This window comes from Gopherus flavomarginatus, chromosome 1 (assembly GCF_025201925.1).
Source record: "Gopherus flavomarginatus isolate rGopFla2 chromosome 1, rGopFla2.mat.asm, whole genome shotgun sequence".
NCBI lineage: Eukaryota > Metazoa > Chordata > Testudines > Testudinidae > Gopherus > Gopherus flavomarginatus.
In genome coordinates this window covers 364,182,302-364,204,992 of record NC_066617.1, presented here as the reverse complement: position 1 = coordinate 364,204,992, position 22,691 = coordinate 364,182,302, and the positions used below count along the sequence as shown (strand labels likewise).

The following is a 22,691-nucleotide window of genomic DNA, read 5'->3' as shown; positions in this document are numbered from 1 at the left end:
GTCACTTCAGCTCCTTTCATTTTGTGCACACATCTTTTCCAAATACATTCCATGTGATGTACAAAAGTCCTTCACTATCCAGCACCCCCTACACCAGCCACTACACTCCCTTAGGAACCAACCCGGATACTCAGGCCTGCAATCACTCCACACCTCCTTCTGACAATCAACCTCCCAGTACAGAGGCATTACCTAAGGACCAGATCTAAGTTTATTGGTGCTTAATTTCCTCAGTCTTCTTTCCTCTATCTAGTATACAATCCACTCTCTCCCCTGTTCACTTCTCATTCCCAGTACTCACCAGTCTCTGATGCCTCTATCTGAAATGTGGCTTATTAAGCCCTGATCTACACTACAGAGTTAGGTCGATGCCAGGCAGCTTATGTCAACCAAACTATGGAAGTGTCTACTCTAAAATTTAGCTCCCACCAACCAGGGCCGACTCCAGACACCAGTGGACAAAGCACGTTCCTGAGGTGGCACATGCTAAGGGGCGGCATTCCGTCCATTCTTGGAGTGGCACAGTCTGGCGGCTTTTTTTTTTTTTTTTGCTTGTGGTGGTAAAAATGGTAAAGCCGACCCTGCCACCAACATAACTTGCCTGCTGCACCTACTTAATAACTCCACCTTCATGAGAGGCACAGAGTCAATGTTGATGTAGTTGGGTCGAAGCAGGGTCAGTCGAGACACTGCGTTGCTTACATCCACTGTTGCTGGCTTTCAGAAGCCATCTCATAGTGCCCCACACTAACAGTTCAATTGGTGCAAGTGCTTCTGGTGAGGACGCGCACCACTGTTGTCAAGAGTAAAACGTAGCCCAGCACAGGCGATGTAATTACTGCATGCCCTAAGTTAATATTGTGTCTGTAAACTATTGATTTATACATAAAAATATAACTATCTAACACAGTGATACTCAGCCAGTGGTTTTTGCCACATCTGACTCTCCCTACATACCTTTTATCTTTTTGCGGTTAAGAGCCACATTGTGTGGTGCCTTAACATGCACACCTACATAAACTCACCGTAAAGGAATAATTACACAGCTAACCTTCTGCTACAATTAGATGTAAGGAAAAATTTGGCAGGGCAGGCAGAACTGATAGGCAGAGTGGGCAGCAGGTGAGAGGGTACCATGGGAAGATTTGTGTATATTTTCAATATATAATCGTCTTAACCACAACCAAATCATTTTAAATTGGTGTTTCTGATGCATTCATATCACTTCAGGTTAAATCTCATTAGCTAACCTCATGTAGGTAAATCTCTGACAGAGCCCTGAATCCTAGGGTCGCGGCAGCAGCTGGGAGCCCCTGGGGGTGGCTCCAGCTATATAAAGGGCCCGAGGTTCCACTGCAGTATCGGTGTCCGGGAGCCCCTGCCCCCTTAAATCACCATCGGAGCCCTGGGCCACCACTGGGCCTCCGGCAATGGGGCTCCAGTGGCAATTTAAAGGGCCCGGGGCTACCCACAGCAGCCAGAGCCCCAGGCCCTTTAAATTGCTGCCTGAGCCCCACTGCCAGAGCCCTTTAAATTGCCGCCTGGGCCGTCTCCACCACCCAGGGGCTCTGGCAGAGGGGCTCTGGTGGCAATTTAAAGGGCCCGGGGCTCCGGCCACTGTCAGGAGCCCCAGGCCCTTTAAATCACCGGCCTGGGGAAGCTGATCCAGTCTGGCATGGCTTATTGGCTCTTGCTGGTACGCCAGACCAGACCGGCTTACTTTCACCTCTGCCTAGGAGTCAAACTTTACATTAGTAAGATTTTGTAATTTAACAATAACTATAGCAGGCTGGCCTTGTTCGAGATCTTAGTTCAAATTCTAGGCTCAGTACCTTGCCCTGCCCCCACCTCAAAAGGTGTGGAGCTCTGCTCCCAAGCAACACACGCATGATAACTTCAAGGATCTGCATCGATGGACTTGGGTGGGAACCACATCCAGCTCTCCCAGGCTAGAGGAAGGGGTTACTGAGGCTCAGGGCCTCTGAGAATACAGAAATAAAAAGGCGAAAACAGCACCTGGGAGAAGTCCTCATCCCCAAAGTTACTGGGGAGATTCTCAGTCGGCATCCAATGGAACTCTTACAATTTACAGCAGCTGAAGGTCTGCCCCAGTGCCTCTAAAATCCCCAAAGAAAGGCCCATGTGCATAATATGCTGACTCCCCCTCAATGTTGTTGGGTGCGGGAGGGTGGGCCAACCTTCAGCACCTTAACTAGTGGCTGGACCATTCCCCCAGTTCCCCGTGGTTTGGCTCAGTTAGATGAAGCTTACAAATGAGTACTTATCTCGGTGCTTTATATCTATTAGTCTTAGATGCCAAATAAGTGTGACCTTTGTCCGAGCCCCCTGCAATGGAAATATTAGTTCATGAAGCTTTAACTGAGCTTGTGTACACTGAAATCTGGTTGCCCTTGCATCTAGTTGAACTCTGTTAATGCCTGTCAGAAATGTGGAAAGTCCCTGCAAGTTTTATGGGAGCAGCACTTTTTCTTTGAGAGCTTAAGAATTTACTTTCAAGCATATAATAAGTAAACAGTTTCCTGCTTCACTAGGAGAAATTAAAGAGTTTTGTACTAGGGTCAATGACACTATTTAAAATTATCAATCTGCCATCTTTGCCTGCTGCCCTTGAAATACTGCCCAGTTTTTCACTGATTTTCTCTCGGCAGCAAATGAGTAGAGAAATGAACTAGTGGTTGCTCTTTTTTGGGGTAGAGCCATGCCCAGAGCCCCTTTTACACACTGAACCCCTCATCCCTGGCCCCATCCCTGAGCCTTTACTCCCTCCTGCACCTCATCCTCCTTCCTCAACCCACAGCCCCCTCCCTCACTCCAAATCCCTCATCCCCACCCTCCAGCCTGGAGTCCCCTCCTGCACCCCAGGCCCCTCATCCCCAGCCCCACTCCAGAGCCAGCACCCCCAGCTCAGAGTAGAAGGAAGAGAATGCATATTTGAAAGATGCAAGATTACAGCACAATGCTGGAAATATCTGCTAGAATAAGGTAATAGCTCTCTGGACGAGTGATGTGTATAAAGATTAAAGCTGAAATCTACCAACAGAAGCCAAGAAAAGCTCATGCAGTTGTTAATCATCTCTGGAATAATCATAATAATTTGCATTGATATAGCCCCTGTCATTCCAAAGTGCTTTGCAGTCTTAATGTGATATGTCAGCTATGCACATAGGGTAGGGTAATCAGACAGCAAATGTGAAAAATTGGGACAGGATTGGGAGGTTATAGGAGCCTATGTAAGAAAAAGACCCCTAAATTGGGACTGTCCCTATAAAATCGGGACATCTGGTCTCCCTAACATAGGGCTCACTTAACCCATTGCAGAGATCAGCCACCTTGAGTGGACCCTAGGAGCTGGATAACAGCAAAAATTTACACTACACAACAATTTAGGACAGGAAGAGAAGGCTAAAGCCAGGTCTACACTAGCGAGCTTACAGTTCTGCAGCTGTACCAATGCAGCTGCACCACTGTAAGATCTCTTGTGTAGCCATTTTATGCCAGTGTCACCCGTCAACATAATTAATCCAAACAAAGTGCCTCTATAGTCCAGAGCTGACTCTAGAATGCAGGCTTTTAGTGAAACAATAAACAACTCACTTTGTTTTAAAAGTGTCCCAGTGTTTCTTACAATGAAAGAATGTGGAATAATTGGCCCAGTCCCCACCTAGCTCTTATATAATGCTTTAATCTGTTGATCTCAAAGCATTTTACAAAGAGGCTCAGTACCATTACCTTCAATTTATAGTGGGGAAACTGAGGCACAGAGCAGTGCCATGACTTTCCCAAGCTCACCCAGCAGGCCTGTGGTAGAACCAGGAGGAGAACCTAGAGCATGCATATGATGAAGTGGGTATTCACCCATGAAAGCTCATGCTCCAATACATCCGTTAGTCTATAAGGTGCCACAGGACTCTTCGCTGCTTTTATAGAGCTCCTAGTCTAGTGATATATCCATTGGGCCACAGTGGAAATGCATTAGGCCCTACTTCTGTTGGCTTTCAAATTAAGTTAAAGAAAACCACTCCAGTAGTTTACATTTCCCCCTTAGTGGCAGGTGGGTGCATGAATGGAGTTACAGTAGAGCCTTGTGGCAAGGGGAACACATTGCTGGGCAGAAGTGGGTCAGGATCACAGTCCTGGGAATGCAGGCCTCTGCTGGGATAGTGGGACTTACAGTTTGCTGAGCACTCCAGCCCTGACCCAGCTAAGCAGGCATGTAATCCCATTCAAAGCAAGAGAAAAGGATTTTCCCACCCCCCTCTGCTTTTCTTTCCCTCCCCTCTTCTACATTATTTTAGTTAGGGAGAGGGCAGGTTGGACACATTTTTCTAGTATTTACCATCTCTTTCTCTCAATCTCTTCTTTGTTCCCTTTCCTCTACTGGCATGAACTGCAAACTCGAAATCAGCCTCCATTTCCGGAGAGAATAAATTCCCTCTTCCTCTCGTTCCTTAGAGTTGTAGATTCACTGAGGAATCCTCACCTGGAAAACTCATTAACTTAAATGGATGCTTTTGTACATCTATTTGAAAGGAGGAAGGGTTCAAAATGGAGGACAGTGCTTTTGTACAGCAAGCCCAGCCCTCGGGAGAGGTTATGATAAACTGGAGAAGCACTGGCTGGGGCTTATATATACCGCTCTGGTGCGAATTCTTGCAAGCACACCTTGGTTAAAATTATTAAAAACCACTCACTAACGTCTTTACTTTTTATGAATTGTGCCTTAGATTATTTAAACTGACAGAATTCTGAAACTCTACTTTCTGTTTCACTATTTATGTTGTTTGTCTACTTTTGTATTTTGGTACTCATGCTCTAGCTCACTGATACAATATTGATTTGCAAGCACTGCAAGGAAATTTATAATCCAAATTAAAAAACAAAACAAGACTATTGTAATGAACACACCAGAGTGTACATGAACCAGTGTCCTTGACTGGATGGACTCAGAACTGCTCAGCTGTGTGTCAGATGCCCTATACTGCTCACAGCTACTGTAGATTCTTCTTTAACTCAAGTGATAATGGACTCTGCTGGAGGAGGAGGATCTGAGCTTTGTCCTTGGTGATGCTATGAAGTGCAATGTGGCTATGGTGAACAAAAGGATAACCATGGAGTCCAAGACTCCCAAGGATTTCTTACAACATTTTATACCTGTTTTTCATACTGTAATGAAAATATGTCTAGTAGTGATGGCTTTTGTAAAGCCTTTTAAAAAAAGAGGTTAGACTAACTCAGAGTCTGACTGCTTTCACAGAACATACTAGAAGATCAAAAAGAAATAATTAATAAGGAAGAACTCCCTGCAACATGTAGATGATGAAGAGCAGTACACTCTGCAAAGTCTCCCATAGACATTGCTGTGCAAGTTTAATTTAGCCGTGCAGCACTTACATACTATGATGTTGAGAGCTATTGAAAATTCGTAAACATACAGAAGACTAGGGAGAATTTTTACCCTGAGAGCCTAAAATGCTTATCTTGCACTATAAAAATATTTGTGCTGGACCCTTATTACTCCTCACTCCCATACATTTTTACACTCATCCTGCCCCTAAGCTAAAGGACCATCTCTAACTCCTTATCACCAGTCCAGCTCCCCAGGCTAGCAACACTGGATGCTGTAGTGCAGACAAGCTCAGGTGTTTATACCACTATAACATTTAGCCTTCCAGAGGTCTAAATAAGCTTTTCTTAGATGCTTTAATGTATTACTGTAGTTGCTTTTTAATCCCATGCTATGTTTTACTATGGCACAACCTGTTCTCTTGGAACAGGACTGAGAACAGCAACCAAGGCCAGTATGAAACAGGTAGCTCCGTGTTATGCGGTTCATGGTTTTAGATTTATGTCTGCTGTGAAATACCTTTTAAGAGCTGTATAAACATCACAGTTAAACCAATTTTTGAGTTTACTTGAGATTGTCACACTTTAAAGCAAACAGTAAAATTGTTCTTTTGATGCAGATTGCGTTAGCTGCTCAATTTTCAGTCCTCAGGGGAAAATAGAATTATATGAAAATGAAACTATTTAAAGCATCCCCTTTCCTGTTTACACTAGAGTTTATGGCAGCTAATCCTCCGAAATAGTAAATGTTGCCCAGGAATTATGCGTTAAAAGAATGGTTTATCAGAAGGAAATGGAGAGAAGAAATGTGTAAGATTCTGACCGGCATTGCACAGGCCACAGAGCTTCCCCAAATTAGTTCTCAGAGCAGATCTTTTAGAAAAGCATCCAATCTTGATGTAAAAATTGTCAGTGATGGAGAATCCATAATGGCCTTTGGTAAATTGTTCTGAGGGTTAACTATTGTCACTGTTAAAAATATACATCCTATTTCCAGTCTGAATTTGCCTAGCTTCAACTTCCAGACATTGGATTGTGTTGTACCTTCTCTGCTAGATTTCAGAGACCATTATTAAATATTTGTTCCCCATGTAGTTACCTGTAGACTGTAATTAAGTCATCTTCTCTTTGTTCAGCTAAATAGATTGAGCTCCTTGAGTCTATCACTATAGAGCAGGTTTTCTAATCCTCTAATCATTCTTGTGGCTCTTCTCTGAACCCCTCCAATTTAACAACATCCCTCTTGAATTGTGAACATGACAACTGGACACAGTATTCCAGCAGTGGTCACACTAGTGCCAAATACAGAGGTAAAGTAATCTCTCTACTCCTACTCAAGATATCCCTTTTTATGCATCCTAGGATTGCATTAACTCTTTTGGCCACAGGGTCACACTATGAAGTCATGCTCAGCTAATTATCCACCATGAACCCCCAAATCTTTTTCAAAGTCACTGCTTCCCAGGATAGAGTACTTCATCTTGTAAATATGGCTTACCGTCTTTGTTCCTGAATGTATACATTTATGTTTAGCTGTATTAAAACACGTAATGTTTGCTTGCACCCAATTTACAAAGTGATCTGGGTTGCTCCAAATCAGTGATGTGTCCTCCTCATTATTTACTACTAGGGCCAGCTTTAGGGAGATTCAGCCAATTCCCCGGAATTGAGCCCCACGCCCCTAAGAGGGCCCCACAAAATCCCGAAGGAGCTGCCGCCGAAATCCCGCCACTGTCTTTGACGGCAGCTCAGTTACTGCCGCGGAGGAAGGTCCCTTCACCGAAATGCCGCCGAAGGCACTGGCAGCTGATTGAGCTGTCTTTGGCTGCAGCTCCTTCGAATCGGGCCCTGCGGTGTCTAAAGCTGGCCCTGTTTACCACTCTCCCAAATTTTGTATCATCTTCAAACTTTATCGGTGATGATTTTGTCTTCTTCTGGGTCTTGAGAAAGATGTATATAGTGTAGGGCCAAGAATCAATTCCTCTGCAGGACCCCACAGATTGACATAGAAGAGGTTAATATGTCTCTTATAGAGGAGCAGACTTACTCCTAGGGTGCTCCCTGCTGGTCTCTCAGGGAAGTAGCTCATTGCAGCCTCCAGAGTGCCCTCTACAGGCTGGTGATCCGCCTGTCCTCTGGCCCCCATGTTCCTCCCTGGACCCCGGTGCCTCTTTAACTGGGGTGCTACCCCCTAGCAGTACCCCTCTGATTTGGGTCTCTCCTCCCTGGGGAACTCCCAACTCTCTATCTCCACCTCACCTCAGTATATGACTACTGCAAGTCATTGTCTAGCCCCCATGCCATTGGGCAGACTGCTGTATCAGCCACTCACCACTGGCAAGGCTGGATTTGGACCTGCTGTCTTGGCCTACCCCAGGCTGCCCTCTGCAACCCCCAGTATCTGTTGGTCTTGTGCTAGGTCACAGCCTTTTATAGGGACCAGCTGGGCCTGACTGGGGCATGGCCCAGCTGAGCCTACTTTCCCCCAATCAGCTCAGGCTTTTAAAGCTGCAGCCCTCTGCAGGGCTGCTTTTAAATCCCTCAGGGCAGGAGTGGGTAATCACCCTGCTACACTCTGAACACTACAACTTTTGAAACAGGAAGTCTGGATACTGAAAGCAGAACAAAGAAAGCAGTCTTTCTGCACATCAGGCAATTTACAGATTTAGCCAAAAGGAAAATATGGAACATAACATATCAGAGCAGGGCAGTAGTACAATGGGAGTTCACTTCAGATAAGCTGTTTACATTAGTATACAACTCCATTTTGCATACTCCCTGTCCACACAGAGCTTTACCGATTTAAATTTACTTTCACCATTAAAATAAAAAAAAGCAAAAGCAGAGGGAGATGGAAGTGAATATGAAAAGATGTTTTCAGGTGAGAGCTAAAAATGTTACAAACAGAAATGAGGTGGAGAGAGAGAATGAGGCTCTTGCACCAGAACCAATACAAGTGTGGGAAGAGAAGGAGAAGAGCTTGCTTCCCTTTACCCCACAGTTAATTCAGGAGCAGGCATCACTTCCTCTGCATCTGCAGCCATATCTGTGGCTAGAGGGGAACCATCTCCTTCTCTACATCCAGCCCATCAACTCAAAGGAAAGTATCTCTGTATCCATTCCCAATTAGTTTGGGTGCATTTAGAGACGCTGCCCCCTAGTCTGCTCAAGGGAAGGAATCCACTCAGAAGCATCTACCACAATCTGTCAGGGGAAATACTTGATCCATGGGAAGGGATCTCCACATGCACCATGAACTGCCCCATGGGAACACATTTCCATGTTCACCTTTTTCTTGCTTGTCTTAGCTCAGATTTTTGTATTCTGTCCTCTCTGGTAAGAAACTGCAAATAGACTAGTATCCTCCAATAAAACTTAGCAGCAGGTATGTACTGAGTCACAGTTTTCCCCAGGTATCATTAAAAAAAACAGACCAATCCTTGTAGCTGGATTTTTTTGTGGAATGGGTGAGGTCTCGGGGAGTGTTTGGCCTGTACTGGGAAGCCGTTCCAGGCAGGTGGGTGGTAGTGTATGGAAGAAAGCAGAAAGCCCTGAGTGGCTGAAAAAAGGCAGCAATCAGGAGTGAAACTTGGGTAGACTTGTGAGAGCAGTAGAGCCTGTAAAGAGAAATAAGGGCAGAGTTATGAAATTATTACATTATTCATCTAGATGGGAGCTGGGAACTCTGGAGTTCTGATTCTAGCTATGCCACTGAGTCTATGTGGCCTGGAGCAAGTTACTTAACCTCTTTGAGTTTCAGTTTCCCCAACTCTTAACCTCTCTCACACCCTGTTGATTAGTTTGTTAATGTTTTGTATCAAGTTTTGCGGATGTAACATGTTATCTAGTTAATAAATATTGTTAATAATAATTAACAATGGCTTACTCTGGCCAGATACTAGCTGTGTCATTATTTACAAAGCTCTACTGGATTTTGCTGTGTTGTGCAGAGTTTACCTAGCTGCACATTAAGCAATGTGTTGAATAATTTCTTTTCTGGCAGGTATATAAAGTATAACTGACCGAATGGCAGCCACCGTTACAGAGAGCAGCTCTGAGGATCAATCCAGACGAATATTCTGCAAGAACCCATTTCTCAATATCAAGGTAGATACCTCAAGCATGTTATAATCCCCCCAAGGTCAGTGGGCAAGGAAAGATAAGGAAGTGTTTGGTTTCTGCAGAAATCATCTGTCCTTATTTCTTTTTACTAAATGATTGTTAAAGCTCAGACATGGATTTCCCCACTTGCAGAAGTTCAATGAGGAAAAAAGGGCTTTTAATCTAAAAAGAAAACCCTGCAAAAAGGATGTTACGACACAAGTTTTACTTACCGTGTTTGCAGTATTTAACCTTCCACTGTTAAACTGCACGCATTATTTAGCCAGATTTCCAAAAGAATTTCATTCCCCTTTAGGCATCTACCTATGGGACAGATTTTCAGAAGTGCCCAGCTCCCAAAATCTGGTCATTTTTCTTACCGTGTCACAAGTGTACACAAAGTATTATGAGGCATTTGAATTGGAAACGGATAGCCTAGTGCTGAGAAAAGAGGGGAGGGACTCTGGGTTCTGTGCTCTGTCTCCTGCCATCTGAGGAATCACTGGGCAAGTTTGGGCAAGTCATTTAGACCCTAAGCCTGCAGAGATTTATGGGAGTGCTTGACTGTATAGCAATTAAGTAGTCCTGCTGAACCCAGTGGAACTACTCATGTATTGGCATAACTCTGGAGGATCAGGACCTTCCCTCTCAGTGCCTTGCAGGTTTTGAGGCTCTTCATCCATCTGTGAACTGTATCATATTCTGGGGTGCAATCCAGCCCAGTGAAGGGTTGTGTCACCCCTGCCCTGCAACTTTGCATCCCTCACAAAGCCTTGCTAATGTAGCTCCCAAGCTGGGCCACTCACAAAGAGCCAAACAGCATGCAGGTCGCACCCTGAGTGTCTGTGTGTAACTGCAGTCTTGGTTCAGCAACTCCGACGGCAGCGGCCTGTTAGCAACACACCAGCCACACTCTGCTTCCAGCTTCTGCGGTTAGTACCTGCAGGGTGACTCCCAACACATTCCCAGTCCCGAATTTCCCCCCAAAATGTGCGTTCTGCGTGTCCAGCCCTCTCCTCTACTGGACAGTTCAGATGTTTTAGGTCTGTTGCCCCTGTAAGGGATCAGTGTACAACAGTTTGCTACTTTAATTGGCGTTAACAAACAATCACATTAAACACAACACTGGATTAGTTTTGATTAAAGAATAAAACAAGTTTATTTAACCACAAAGAGAGATTTTAAGTGAGTGCAAGTATAAGATGTTCAACTCAGACATAGCTACAAGAGAAATTAAAATAAAATGCTTTCTAGTGCGAAACCTTAACAAACTAGACTTGGTTCAGGTAAAATTCTTACCACATGTTCCCAGCAATGGGGCTGACCAGATTCGCAACTCAGGATCCGCTCTCAAAATCCAAATGGTCGGTTCATTTGTCTTCTTAGGTGAAAGAGTGAGCAAGCAGGAAACACCTAAGGTGCGTTTGCCCCTCACTTTTATAGTCCAGTCACCCTCTGAAGTGGATTCATCAGAGATTTACTCCTCAAAACAAATTTTATTCAAACAGTAAAGAGGGTGTTGTGGAGTCTGTGGGTGACCATGCCCCCATGTGCTTTCTTCTGCCCTGTGTATGCTAAAATGCAGATTTGCCTTGTCACCCTTTTACTGTCTCAAGGACCTTGTTTACTAATTATGTGTAAATTAAGGTAAATACAGTCTCTTCGGTTAAGACAGACTTGCTTAATCATTCCTGCCTAATCAGGGCTACATGGCTTTAAACATGTGCTGCCAATATCATACAGCAGACTTCATATTTTGTACGAAGTTTATTACAATAGTGTGTAGTTTGTGAATATAGAGGTGCATTCAGTCACAAAGTGGTTGTAATAATACTTATTACCTGATAGGATCAGAGCTGTGAGATTTGATTAATTAATATTTGCAGAGTGCTTTGAGATTCTTGGACAAACAATGCCGTACGTTTAGAGCATGAAGTTGATCACCTGATACTTTCTTATTAGATAATTTATTAAGTTATAAAGTTACATGACCAATGCTTTGTTTTAGAGCACTGGACTAAAACAGGAATTGCCCTGCCTAATAATAAGACTTTTCAAAGTTTTTTTACAAACGTTAATGAATTTTGCCTCACCACCCCCTCTGAGGTAGGAGAGTATCATTATCCCTGTTTTGCAGATGGAAAAGCTAAGGCTTGTGATATACCCACAGTCACACAGGAAGTTTGTAGGAGAGCCAAGAATGTAGCCCAGATTACTTGACACAGTCCCATGGATTAGCCACAAAACTGTTGTTCTAGTCAACTTTATTTTGCATGTCCAAGTGCAAGTAAAACAAAGCTAATGTTTTTCTATGACGATGCCTATGAAGTGACATGCACTGAAACAAATTAGTAATCTCTAAGAAACAAGAAGCAATAAGAGTGCCAATGATGTGTGGCACAAGTAAGCTCTGAAATCGGCCATTATTCTGGCCCAATCAGCAGTTATACTCCTGAGTTTTCTCCTGAGATGAGAGAGACAAGTAGATCTTCCTCACAGATGTTGCAGGTCAAAGTGCCTGATAATGGACTGTGTTGTGTGGGACTGAAAGACTTAGGGGATTGGTTATTGGTTTCTGAGCCCTTCTTTGCTGGGACACTGGTCTGAAGCCAGCCCTTGCTGGTGATGGAAAATAGTTATTTTTTTGGTGGCTTACTTTCTGTGACATGAGCAAGTGGTCTCAATCCAGCTCCCAGTGCATAGATTACAGTCAACCTCCTTGTTGGTAGACTCAGCAGAGAGACTGATTCATTTGATATGGACACTAAACACTCTTCTCATCTCTAGAAGGGATCCTTCCAGGTCAGAATTGAAGCAGGTTGGCATGACAATGTAGGGAAAGTTTGCACTGCTTCTGTCCATGTTCTGCAGTTGCTAACTCAGCACTTTTCCAGCACTAAGCTCACGTCCAAAAGTCTGAGAGAAAATATGAGTGAGAGTTGTTCTGTTTCACATCTCCATGTACAGTATAAACTACCTGCACAACAGCCTAGACCCCAAAAAAACTCTCTTGCAAAGAAATCTAGAGTTTGCTTCTAGGAGCTTGGCAAGGTTTTAAAGGCATTTGCGCCTGACCTGCCTCTTAGAGATTTTTCTTTGTTGAAGAGAAAGCTATGAATGTGTCAGAAATCCCACCCGAAATTTAAACCCCTGGAAACAGCATCACCTGCTCTGTGTGTGCAAGTGTATTGGGCTGCAGCTCACTGTGAGTTTGAATACTATAAAAATACATGATCTAAGCTGTCATGTGGATTTGTGCATGTGCCAGGAGAGCCAAGACGCAAGAATTCACTCCTAATGCAAGTTGAATGCTCTGCAGGGAAGCTTTCCTCCCTGCTTTATGTTGCTTTGATGAAGTTAAGTCACTCAGGTTTCAGAATCAACGTCTGACTTCCTCCCTCTCTGGGAGACAATTTTAGAATCAGGATTGCTGTAGGTTTTCAAACTAAGGCACAAAAATGTGTCTCAAGAACATGATGCAAACAGTCCTCCTGGGGAATGCTGTACAGACCAGAAAGACTTTAAAACATTTAATGACACATTGCACTAATTCCTACTGTAAAGTAGACAAAATAAGGATTTGATGCAGCTTCCAGTAAAGTCCATACCAAGACTCTGTTGAATTCTATAGAAGCAAGATCTAGCCTTGATTTAATATAGTGAACATTAGGGGGCAAATTCTGTTCCACGCTACACAAAAGCAAGTGGCACTCCACTGAAGTAGATGGGGTGCACCAGTAAGAAAGGAGAATTTGACCTTTAGACTTTGTAGTAGAAGAGCATGTCAAACAAAATACATAAAGACCGCTGACAAAACTGAAGTTTAGGTTAGCTTTCGTTCTTTAGCTCTTTTCATGAATATTGTAATGAACATAAGGAGACAAATCCAGGAAGGAAATATAGGAAGACTGGGTTGTGGCTATGTATTTTGGATGCCTGACATGAGTCACTTTATATGGTCCTGATTTTCAGAGAGCAGGAGCTCAGCACTTTCTGAAAATTAGGCCCCATTAAGGTGTCTCGAGTTGGGCAGCAGGGGCAGCTCCAGGCCCCAGCACGCCAAGCACGTGCTTGGGGTGGCATACCACTGGGGGCGCTCTGCTGGTTGCCAGGAGGGCAGCAGGCAGGCAGCCTTCGGCGGCATTCCTGCAGAGGGTTCGTTGGTCCCACGGCTCTGGTGAACCTCCCACAGGCGTGCCTACGGAGGATCCGCTGGTCCCGCGGCTCCACCGAAGCCGTGGGACCAGCAGACCCTCCACAGGGGAGGTCCACCAAAGCCGCGGGACCAGAGGACCCTCCGCAGGCACACCTGTGGGAGGTCCACTGGAGCCGCGGGACCGGTGACCGGCAGTGCGCCCTCCGTGGCATGACGCCATGCTTGGGGCGGTGAAATGTCTAGAGCTGCCCCTGTTGGGCAGCCAAAAATTTAGGCACCCCAAATCACTAGTCACTTTTTAAAATCTTGGCAAAGAAATCTGAGTTCTATACTTGGCTCTGCCACAGGGTACCTCCCTGGGCCTGACTTTCCCCACCTGCAAAATCCAGACTGTTGTGAGGGTGAATTAATTAATGTATGTGAAGGGCTTTCAGATCCTCAGAAGAGAGGTCCCGTGGACGAGTGAAGTGTTATTAGCAGTTACTGTGTGTGGCATGGCAGCAATTCACCTGTCAGTAAAAACAAAGTTATGAGTGTAATATAGTCTGCTTGACAGCAAAGTCATATAATTATATGTTATAGGCACTGGCTGGACCTGGCCAGCTACTATATAAAAAGAACTTGAGGTTACAGTTATAGTACAAGTTCTTCTGCTCAACTATTTTCTCCTACTTTATATTTTGAGTGCATGTGTGTGTTTTCAGCCACTTTCTACTGCCATAATTCCTAGCTGGAATCAGACCAGAGGCTGAACATCCATTTGAATTATTCATAACGTTAACCTGCACATTACTGTGGTTAAAGGGTCAGGTCTTGGCCTTCTTGTAAATAGCTTGCTCTGTCTTGCCTTGAATCCCCTTACCTACTGCAGACATATGTGCATGTTGCCCATTTGGCTGAAATACGTTCATGTGCAGGCCTGGCCTAAGGTCACATGGGGTGCTTGTGACCATTAAAAGAGGAGCGATTGCATGCCCCACAATCAAAGCCTGTGAAAACAACACTAACCCAACCCAGATTCTGTGAGGAGAGCTGTAAGGCCCAACAGTGGAGGGTCAGCCCTGCCTGTGTTCTGCTGGCAAGTGTTGTGAGACCCAGACTGGTATGGGGATGGGCAGGAGAGGGCGCTAGGGGTCTGTTAGTAGCCACTTGCTAAAAATTCTGCCATTATATTGAAGAGTTGGTTGGGGTGATTTCCCTGCCTCTGGAAGAGTCAGGCCAGCTCTGAATACAACTGAATCCACTTCCAAGAGATGAGTGATGGCTGCGACTCAGAAATAAATACTTCTGAAAAGTTACAGTTTTCCCTCTGTTATGCACCAGATTGCACCAGGTGTCACGTATTTTCAAAGAAATATCTTGGGGAAGGAAACTCTCTTCTACAAGCACTGTCCCCCTCTCCCCCATGACAGTTCAGATTACACAAACTGCCCCCCAGGCTATGCTAGCAGCATGCAGTGCATATTTGTTTAGGAACATGCTAAAGACACTCCTTGCACAATGCCCTTAGTACAAGTCTGTTTGTGCAGAGGTTTGGCTTTGAGTTATGGTTATGAACCAGCAGTTTTGATTCAGTGGGGAAACAAATGATTCCTCAGACAGTCTCATCCCCTCCTTTCTGAAAACACCTAGAAGTATAGACTTTTATCACCGGCTAAGGAAGAAAATATCTGTGGGAGCCTGTTGTTAAAATAGCAGCAGCATATTCCTGGAAAGACATGAAGCAGTGTGAGATCGACTTTCCTACGGCACAAAGTGTAATAGCTGGCATCTGTCTTTTTTGAGCATTCATTAAAAAGGATGCTAGGACAGTGCAACTAGTAAGAAGTTTTTCAGCTCCCTGAGAGTAAGGAGTTCTTTTCTGTGCCCTGCAATTTACTGGCTGCCTGGCTTTGGGCATGTTGCTCCATCTTATTCTGTGTCTCCATTTCCCCCATGTGTAGAATGGGGACAGTAAGACATACCTCCCTGAGGCAATGTCAGGCTTATTGGACCTCTGTTTATAAAGGGCTTTGAGATCATTGGACATAAGGCTCTGTATAAATACACATAATTATATTATTATAACATTCTCAATCTCATGTAGGTGCCATGCAGAATTTTAACACCCATTCAAATGGGTTAATGTTGCGAAATATCATGTGGATAAAATGCATATGCACCAGTGATTCTCCCACACATGCTCTGGGTTACATAGATCACAAATGTGGATCGGAAATATCATGTATTTTGGTCAATGGTATAGCGACAGGGACCTGATGGAGAGATTCTCCTTCCTGCACTGAGTAGGGATCATCAGTTAGGATCAAAAGGGTGTAACATACACGATCTAATAGTAGCTATTACAAAGAAGCAGGCACTGGTGAGCCTTGGTCCTTTCAGTCTTCTGTGAAAAAGTACACTTAGAATCATAGAATCATAGGGTTGGAAGAGACCTCAGGAGGTCATGTAGTACAATTCCCTGCTCAAAGCAGGACCAACACCAACTAAATTGTCCCAGCCAGGGCTTTGTCAAGCCAGGCCTTAAAAACCTCTAAGGAAGGAGATTCCGCCACCTTCCTAGGTAACCCATTCCGGTACTTCACCACCCTCCTAGTGAAATAGTGTTTCCTAATATCCAACCTAGACCTCCCTCACTGCAACTTGAGACCATTGCTTCTTGTTCTGTCATCTGCTACCACTGAGAACAGCCGAGCTCCATCCTCTTTGGAACCCCCTTCAGGTAGTTGAAGGCTGCAATCAAACCCACCCTCACTTTTCTCTTATGCAGACTAAATAATGCCAGTTCTCTCAGCCGCTCCTCGTAAGTCATGTGCAGGGGCGGCTCTAGGCATTTTGCCGCCCCAAGCACGGCAGGCAGTCTGCCTTCGGTGGCTTGCCTGCAGAGGGTCCGCTGGTCCTGCGGCTTCGGCGGACCTCCCAGAGAAGCCCCCTGCGACTTGCTGCCCCAAGCACATGCTTGGCGTGCTGGGGCTTGGAGACACCCCTGGTCATGTTCCCCAGCCCCCTAATCCCTTCTATAGTGGGGGGACCAAAACAGGATGCAATACTTCAGGTGAGGCCTCACCATTGCTGAATAGAGGGGAATAATCACTTCCCTCGATCTGCTGGCAGTGCTCCTACTAATGGAGCCCAAAATGCCATTAGCCTTCTTGGCAACAAGGGCACACTGCTGATTCCTATCCAGCTTCTCGTCCACTGTAATCCCCAGGTCCTTTTCTGCAGAACTGCTGCTTAGCCAGTCGGTCCCCTGTCAGTACCTGTTCATGGGATTCTTCTACTTATAGAAACAATGAGGAGTCCGGGGCACCTTAAAGACTAGCAGATTTATTTATTTATGTATTTATTTTACACTTGTAGAATCATACACTATCTGGGCAAATAGGAACCTGGTTTTCTAACCATGCTGGCAATTCTGATAAGAGTCCCACATCCTTTTCTCCCAGGGAAATGGAAGAAAGTATAATAGTAACACAATAACCCAATAATATACTACAATCTAGATCAGGGGTGGGCAAATCTTTTGGCCCGAGGGCCATATCTAGGAATAGAAATTGTATGGCGGGACATGAATGCTCACAAAATTGGGGCTGGGGTGCAGGAGGGGGTGAGGGCTCTGGTTGGGGGTACAGAAAGTTGGGGCCAGAAAGGAGGAGTTCAGGGTGTGGGAGGGGGCTCCTGGCTGGAGTGGGGGAGTGGGTTGCAGGGAGTGAGTGAGGCTCCAGCTGAGGGTGCAGGCTCTGGGGTGGGGCTGGAGATGAGGGGTTTGGGGTGCAGGAGGGTGCTCTGGTCTGGGACCAAAAGAGTTGGAATGAATGTGTGCGGAGAGTGAATGCTGGGGCAGGGGGTTGGAGCACGGGGAGAAGCTGAGGGTGCAGGCTCTGGGCGGCACTTACCTCAAGTGGCTCCTGGAAGAAGCTGCATGTCCCTTCTCCGACTCCTACACAGAGGCACAGTCAGGCAGCTCTGCACAATGCCCCATCTGCAGGCACCGCCCCTGCAAGTTATATTGGCATGCTAGAGGGGGCCATTGGAGTGGGGCCATAGGAGCACGTATGAGCTGGAAGGGGGCCATGTCACAGCTTCCAGAAGCCATGTGGAGCGCCCCTTGACCCTGCTCCCCAGCTGGAGCGCCAGAGTGGGCAAAGCCTGCTCCCCAGTGGGAGATCAAGGGCCAGCTTAAAATGGCTGGTGGGCCAGATCAGGCCCCCAGGCCGTAGTTTGATCACCCTGACCTAGATGGAGCTACTATTAGGTGGGTGCATAACTGGTTGAAAAACCGTTCCCAGAGAGTAGTTATCAGTGGTCACAACCAAGCAGGAACATGACCTAGGAGGGAAGATTGAAGAAATTGGGTTTGTTTAGTCTGGAGAAGAGAAGACTGAGAGAGGACATGATAACAGTTTTCAAGTACATAAATGGTTGTTACAAGAAGGAGGGGGGGAACATTTGTCTTCTTAACCTCTGAGGGTAGAACAAGAAGCAATGGACTTAAATTGCAGCACAGATGGTATAGGTTGGACATTAGGAAAAACTTCCTATCTATCATGGTGGTTAAACCCTGGAATAAATTGCCTAGGGAGGTTGTGGAATCTCCATCATTGAAGATTTTTTTAAAGCAGGTTAGACAAACACCTGTCAGGGATGGTCTAGATAATACTTAGTCCTGCCATGAGTGCAGGGGACTGGACTAGATGACATCTTGAGGTCCCTTCCAGTCATACAATTCTCTGATTCACTGTTTATTGCAATGGCAAAGAATCCTTAGCTCACAAAAAGCTGGAAATTATTGCTGCCAATTTATTTCTTCCTTCTGGAGACAAGACACTATTCCTGATAAAACCATAATTTTTTTACAGGCATTTGAGCATTGATCTTGGGCAACTCAGAAAACTTGACAGGAGTGTCAAGTGAAAGATTTGATTTGGCTTCATCAGCCAAAGCATAGGCAAAGCCACTGGTACTTACTATACATATGTGGCACATCACATGTCTGGGAGCAAAAATTTATATAAGGCAAAACCTATGGTCACTTTTAACAGCAGGAAGAGGATTATGGAAGCAAGTGGCTGGACTTATCTCTCTGGCTTGTTCTCCATACTCTTGGTGAACACATCTTGATCCAAATTGAAGCTTTCCTTGCATTGTCCTCTATATTAGATACAAAAGAAGTGGCATTCTGCAGAATAATGCACTGAGATAGTCATTGAGAAAAGCTGCAGTTAAGCATGCTCACTGGAAGCCTTAGTTTCCACTGGAAACAATCCTAACCCAGAATATCATAACCCAGCAATACACAGACAAGCCAGGAAGCTTTTGGAGAGTATTGGGGACAACTTCCTGGTACAAGTGCTGGAGGAATCAACTAGAGGCCGTGCTCCTCTTGACCTGCTGCTTACAAACAGGGAAGAATTGGTAGGGGAAGTAGAAGTGGGTGGCAACCTAGGCAGCAGTGACCATGAGATGGTTGAGTTCAGGATCCTGACATAAGGAAGGAAGGAGAGTAGCAAAATACAGACCCTGGACTTCAGAAAAGCAGACTTAGACTCCCTTAGGGAACTGATGGGAGGGATCGCCTGGGAGGTTAATATGAACAGGAAAGGAGTGCAGAAGAGCTGGCTCTATTTTAAAGAAGCCTTATTGAGGGTGCAAGAACAAACCATTCCCATGTGCAGAAAGAATAGCAAATATGGCAGGTGACCAGCTTGACTTAACACTGAAATCTTTGGTGAGCTTAAACTCAAAAAGGAAGCTTACAAGAAGTGGAAATTTGGACAAATGACTAGGGAGGAATATAAAAATATTGCTAGATCATGCAGGGATGTAATCAGGAAGGCCAAGGCCAATTTGAGTTGCAGCTAGCAAGGTATGTGGAGGGTAACAAGAAGGGTTTCTAGAGGTATGTTAGCAACAAGAAGGAGATCAGGTATAGTGTGGGACTCTTACTGAATGGGGGAGGCAACATAGTGACAGATGACATGGAAAAATCTGAAATACTCAATGCTTTTTTTGCCTCGGTCTTCACAGACAAGGTCAGCTCCCAGACTACTGCACTGGGCAACACAGTATGGGGAGGAGGTGAGCAGCCCTCAGTGGTGAAAGAACAGGTTAAGGACTATTTAGAAAAGCTGAACATGCACAAGTCCAGGGGTCCAGATCTAACGCATCCAAGAATGCTGAGGGAGTTGACTGATGTGATTGCATAGCCATTGACCATTATCTTTGAAATTTTGTGGCGATCGGGGGAGGTCACAGACGATTGGAAAAAGGCAAATAAAGTGCCCACATTTTAAAAAGGGAAGAAAGAGAACCCAGGGAACTACAACCTCACTTCTGTCCCTGGCAAAATCATGGAGCAGGTCCTCAAGGAATCCATTTTGAAGCACTTGGAGGAGAGGAAGTGATCAGAAATGGTTAAAATGGATTCACCAAGGGCAAGTCATGCCTGACCAACCTGATTGACTTCTATGATGAGATAACTGGCTTTGTGGATATGGGGAAAGCGGTGGATGTGATATGCCTTGACTTTAGCAAAGCTTTTGATATGGTATCCCACAGTATTCTTGCCAGTAATTTAAATAACAGTGGATTGGATGAATGGACTATAAGGAGGATATAAAGCTGGCTAGATTGTCGGGCTCAACAGGTAATGATCAACGGCTCGATGTCTAGTTGGCATCCAGTATCTAGCAGAGTTCCCCAAGGGTTGGTCCTGGGGCCGGTTTTGTTCAACATCTTTATTAATGATCTGGATGATGAGATGAATTGCACCCTAAGCAAGTTTGCAGATGACACTAAGCTGGGAGGAGAGGTAGATATGCTGGAGGGTAGGGATAGGGTTCAGAGTGACGCAAACAAACTGGAGGATTGGGCCATATAAATCTGATGAGGCTCAATAAGGACAAGTGCAGAAAAGGACCTAGGGATTATAGTGAATGATAAACTGGATATGAGTCAGCAGTGTGCCCTTGTTGCCAAGAAGGCCAACGGCATTTTGGTCTGTATTAGTAGAAGTAGTGCCAGCTGATCGAGGGAAGTGATTATTCCCCTCTGTTCAGCACTGGTGAGCCCACATTTGGAGTATTGCATCCAGTTTTGGTCTCCCCACTACAGAAGGGATGTGGACAAATTGGAGAGAGTCCAGCGGAGGGCAATGGAAATTATTAGGGAACTGTGGTACATGACTTATGAGGAAAGGCTGAGGAAACCGGGGTTATGTAGTCTGCAGAAGAGAAGAATGAGGGGGGATTTGATAACAGCCTTCAACTACCTGAAGGGGGTTCCAAAGAGAAAGGAGCTTGGCTGTTCTCAGTGGTGGCAGATGACAGAACAAGAAGCAATGGTCTCAAGTTGCAACGGGGGAGATCTAGGTTGGATATTAGGAAACACTATTTCACTAGGAGGGTGGTGAAGCACTGGAATGGATTACCTAGGACAGTGGTGGAATCTCCATCCTTAGAGTTTTGGAGGCCTGGCTTGATAAAGCCCTGGCTGGGATGATTTAGTTGGTGTTGGTCCTCCTTTGAGGAGGGGATTGGACTAGATGACCTCCTGAGGTCTCTTCCAACCCTAATATTCTATTATTCTATTATCATCTAATTTTGTCACATAGGGTACATCAGAAGACGTGAGTTCTATTCCCAGCTCCAACATTGACTTTCTGTTTAGCCTTGGGCAAGTCACATATCTCTCTAGGTCTCCTTGACTTCTCAAAGAGGATAATAATGCTTCCCTATCTCTTAGGGGTGATATGAAGCTGAATTCTTTAATGTTTGTACTATGCTTGGAGATTCTTTGATGCAAAGTGCAGTAATAGTGCATGCCATCCATTTTGCTCAGGTAAGCAGCTCCAGACCCTGATACATCTCCATGGGGCTGTAAAGAGTGAAAAATGTTTGCCAGCTGTTTATTCCCAGGGAATTAGCAGGTAGGAAGAATTTTCCCATTTGTTCTGGATTGTGACCACTCTCCACCTGTGGCTGAAACAATAAACTGTCAGACTGGAATATCTTGCTTATGCTAAATGGACTCTACATCATCCTTTTTTTCCTTGGAGCTGCAGGAGAAAGCTAGAGATTCTATTCTAAGTAGGTTCTTATATCACTCAGTTCACCGTAGTACTTGAGCATCTTCCACCAATGTGCACTAGGTGATGTGACTGACTGACATCTGTCATGGGTGGTTAATTCTCTCTCTCAGCTAGTCCCTGGGTGAGAATCATGTGTACAGTGCTCTTCTTTGTTAAGGTTTTTTAAAATGTCTACACATGAGGTGGAAAAGCCCTAAGGCCATCTTGTCTGTTTCCCTGTCCCAGGGCCTCTATCGCAGAATCTAAGAATTTAAAAATCTCTTTTGCTTCCTTCTCAGAAAGAGTCCAGATGCTGGTCCAGCTCCCTATGAGCACATTGCGCCTCCCTGTGCCAACCTGATCTAGTGTGTTCCAGGGAATGGCAGAATCCATCAGCTAATGGAGGGCAGGCAGCTATTTCTGCTGGGGGTGGGCAGCTTTCATCTCCATAGGGTGCCATAGGAGCATTAAATCATCATATCCCCTGACTGTGCCCCTCCCTCATAAGCACCTCCACACTGGGAGCTGCACTGGCCTGCTGGGGGTCCCTGATTTAAGGAAGAATGTGGCTTTCTTGTGCTGCTGTAATCCTCCAATGAACTTTCTGCTGCCAAGGATCCTGCCCCCAAAGGCCATAGCAATGGACTGGGGCCCCATATCTTTGGATCTTGGAATTGTTTCTCCAGTAAATCCCTTAAAATTATTATTCATTTTTGTTATTTTTCTCTGATTTCCTTTTGTTTGTTGACCTATTTCTGGTTTTAAGTTGGTTGTGACTCAGTGTGTTGCTCGTAGAGAGGAACTATCATCTTCCTGCTCTGCACTGTTATTCTTATTAAACGAAACACACACCACAGTATACAAATAACACAATACATAATTTCCTGCTGGAGAGAAGAAAAGAGAACAAAGAACCACAAATGACAGCTGCTAGTCACGTGGCTTAATGCACTTCTGGAAGGCAAGCAGCTAACACGGTGATGAGGGCTGTGTAAGAACCTG

General features: G+C 45.1%; 1 protein-coding gene across 4 annotated transcripts in view; it reads left to right on the top strand.

Moving 5' to 3' along the window:
* SLCO2B1 (solute carrier organic anion transporter family member 2B1) overlaps positions 1 to 22,691 on the top strand; it is a 132,236-nt gene that overhangs the window by 37,919 nt on the left and 71,626 nt on the right. For all 4 annotated transcript variants that reach the window (XM_050935548.1, XM_050933531.1, XM_050934169.1 and 1 more), the window contains one exon: positions 9,368 to 9,471. In XM_050935548.1, the coding sequence (XP_050791505.1) occupies positions 9,391 to 9,471 (81 nt within the window). In that variant the 5' untranslated portion in view covers positions 9,368 to 9,390. The remainder of the gene's footprint in view (positions 1 to 9,367; positions 9,472 to 22,691) is intronic.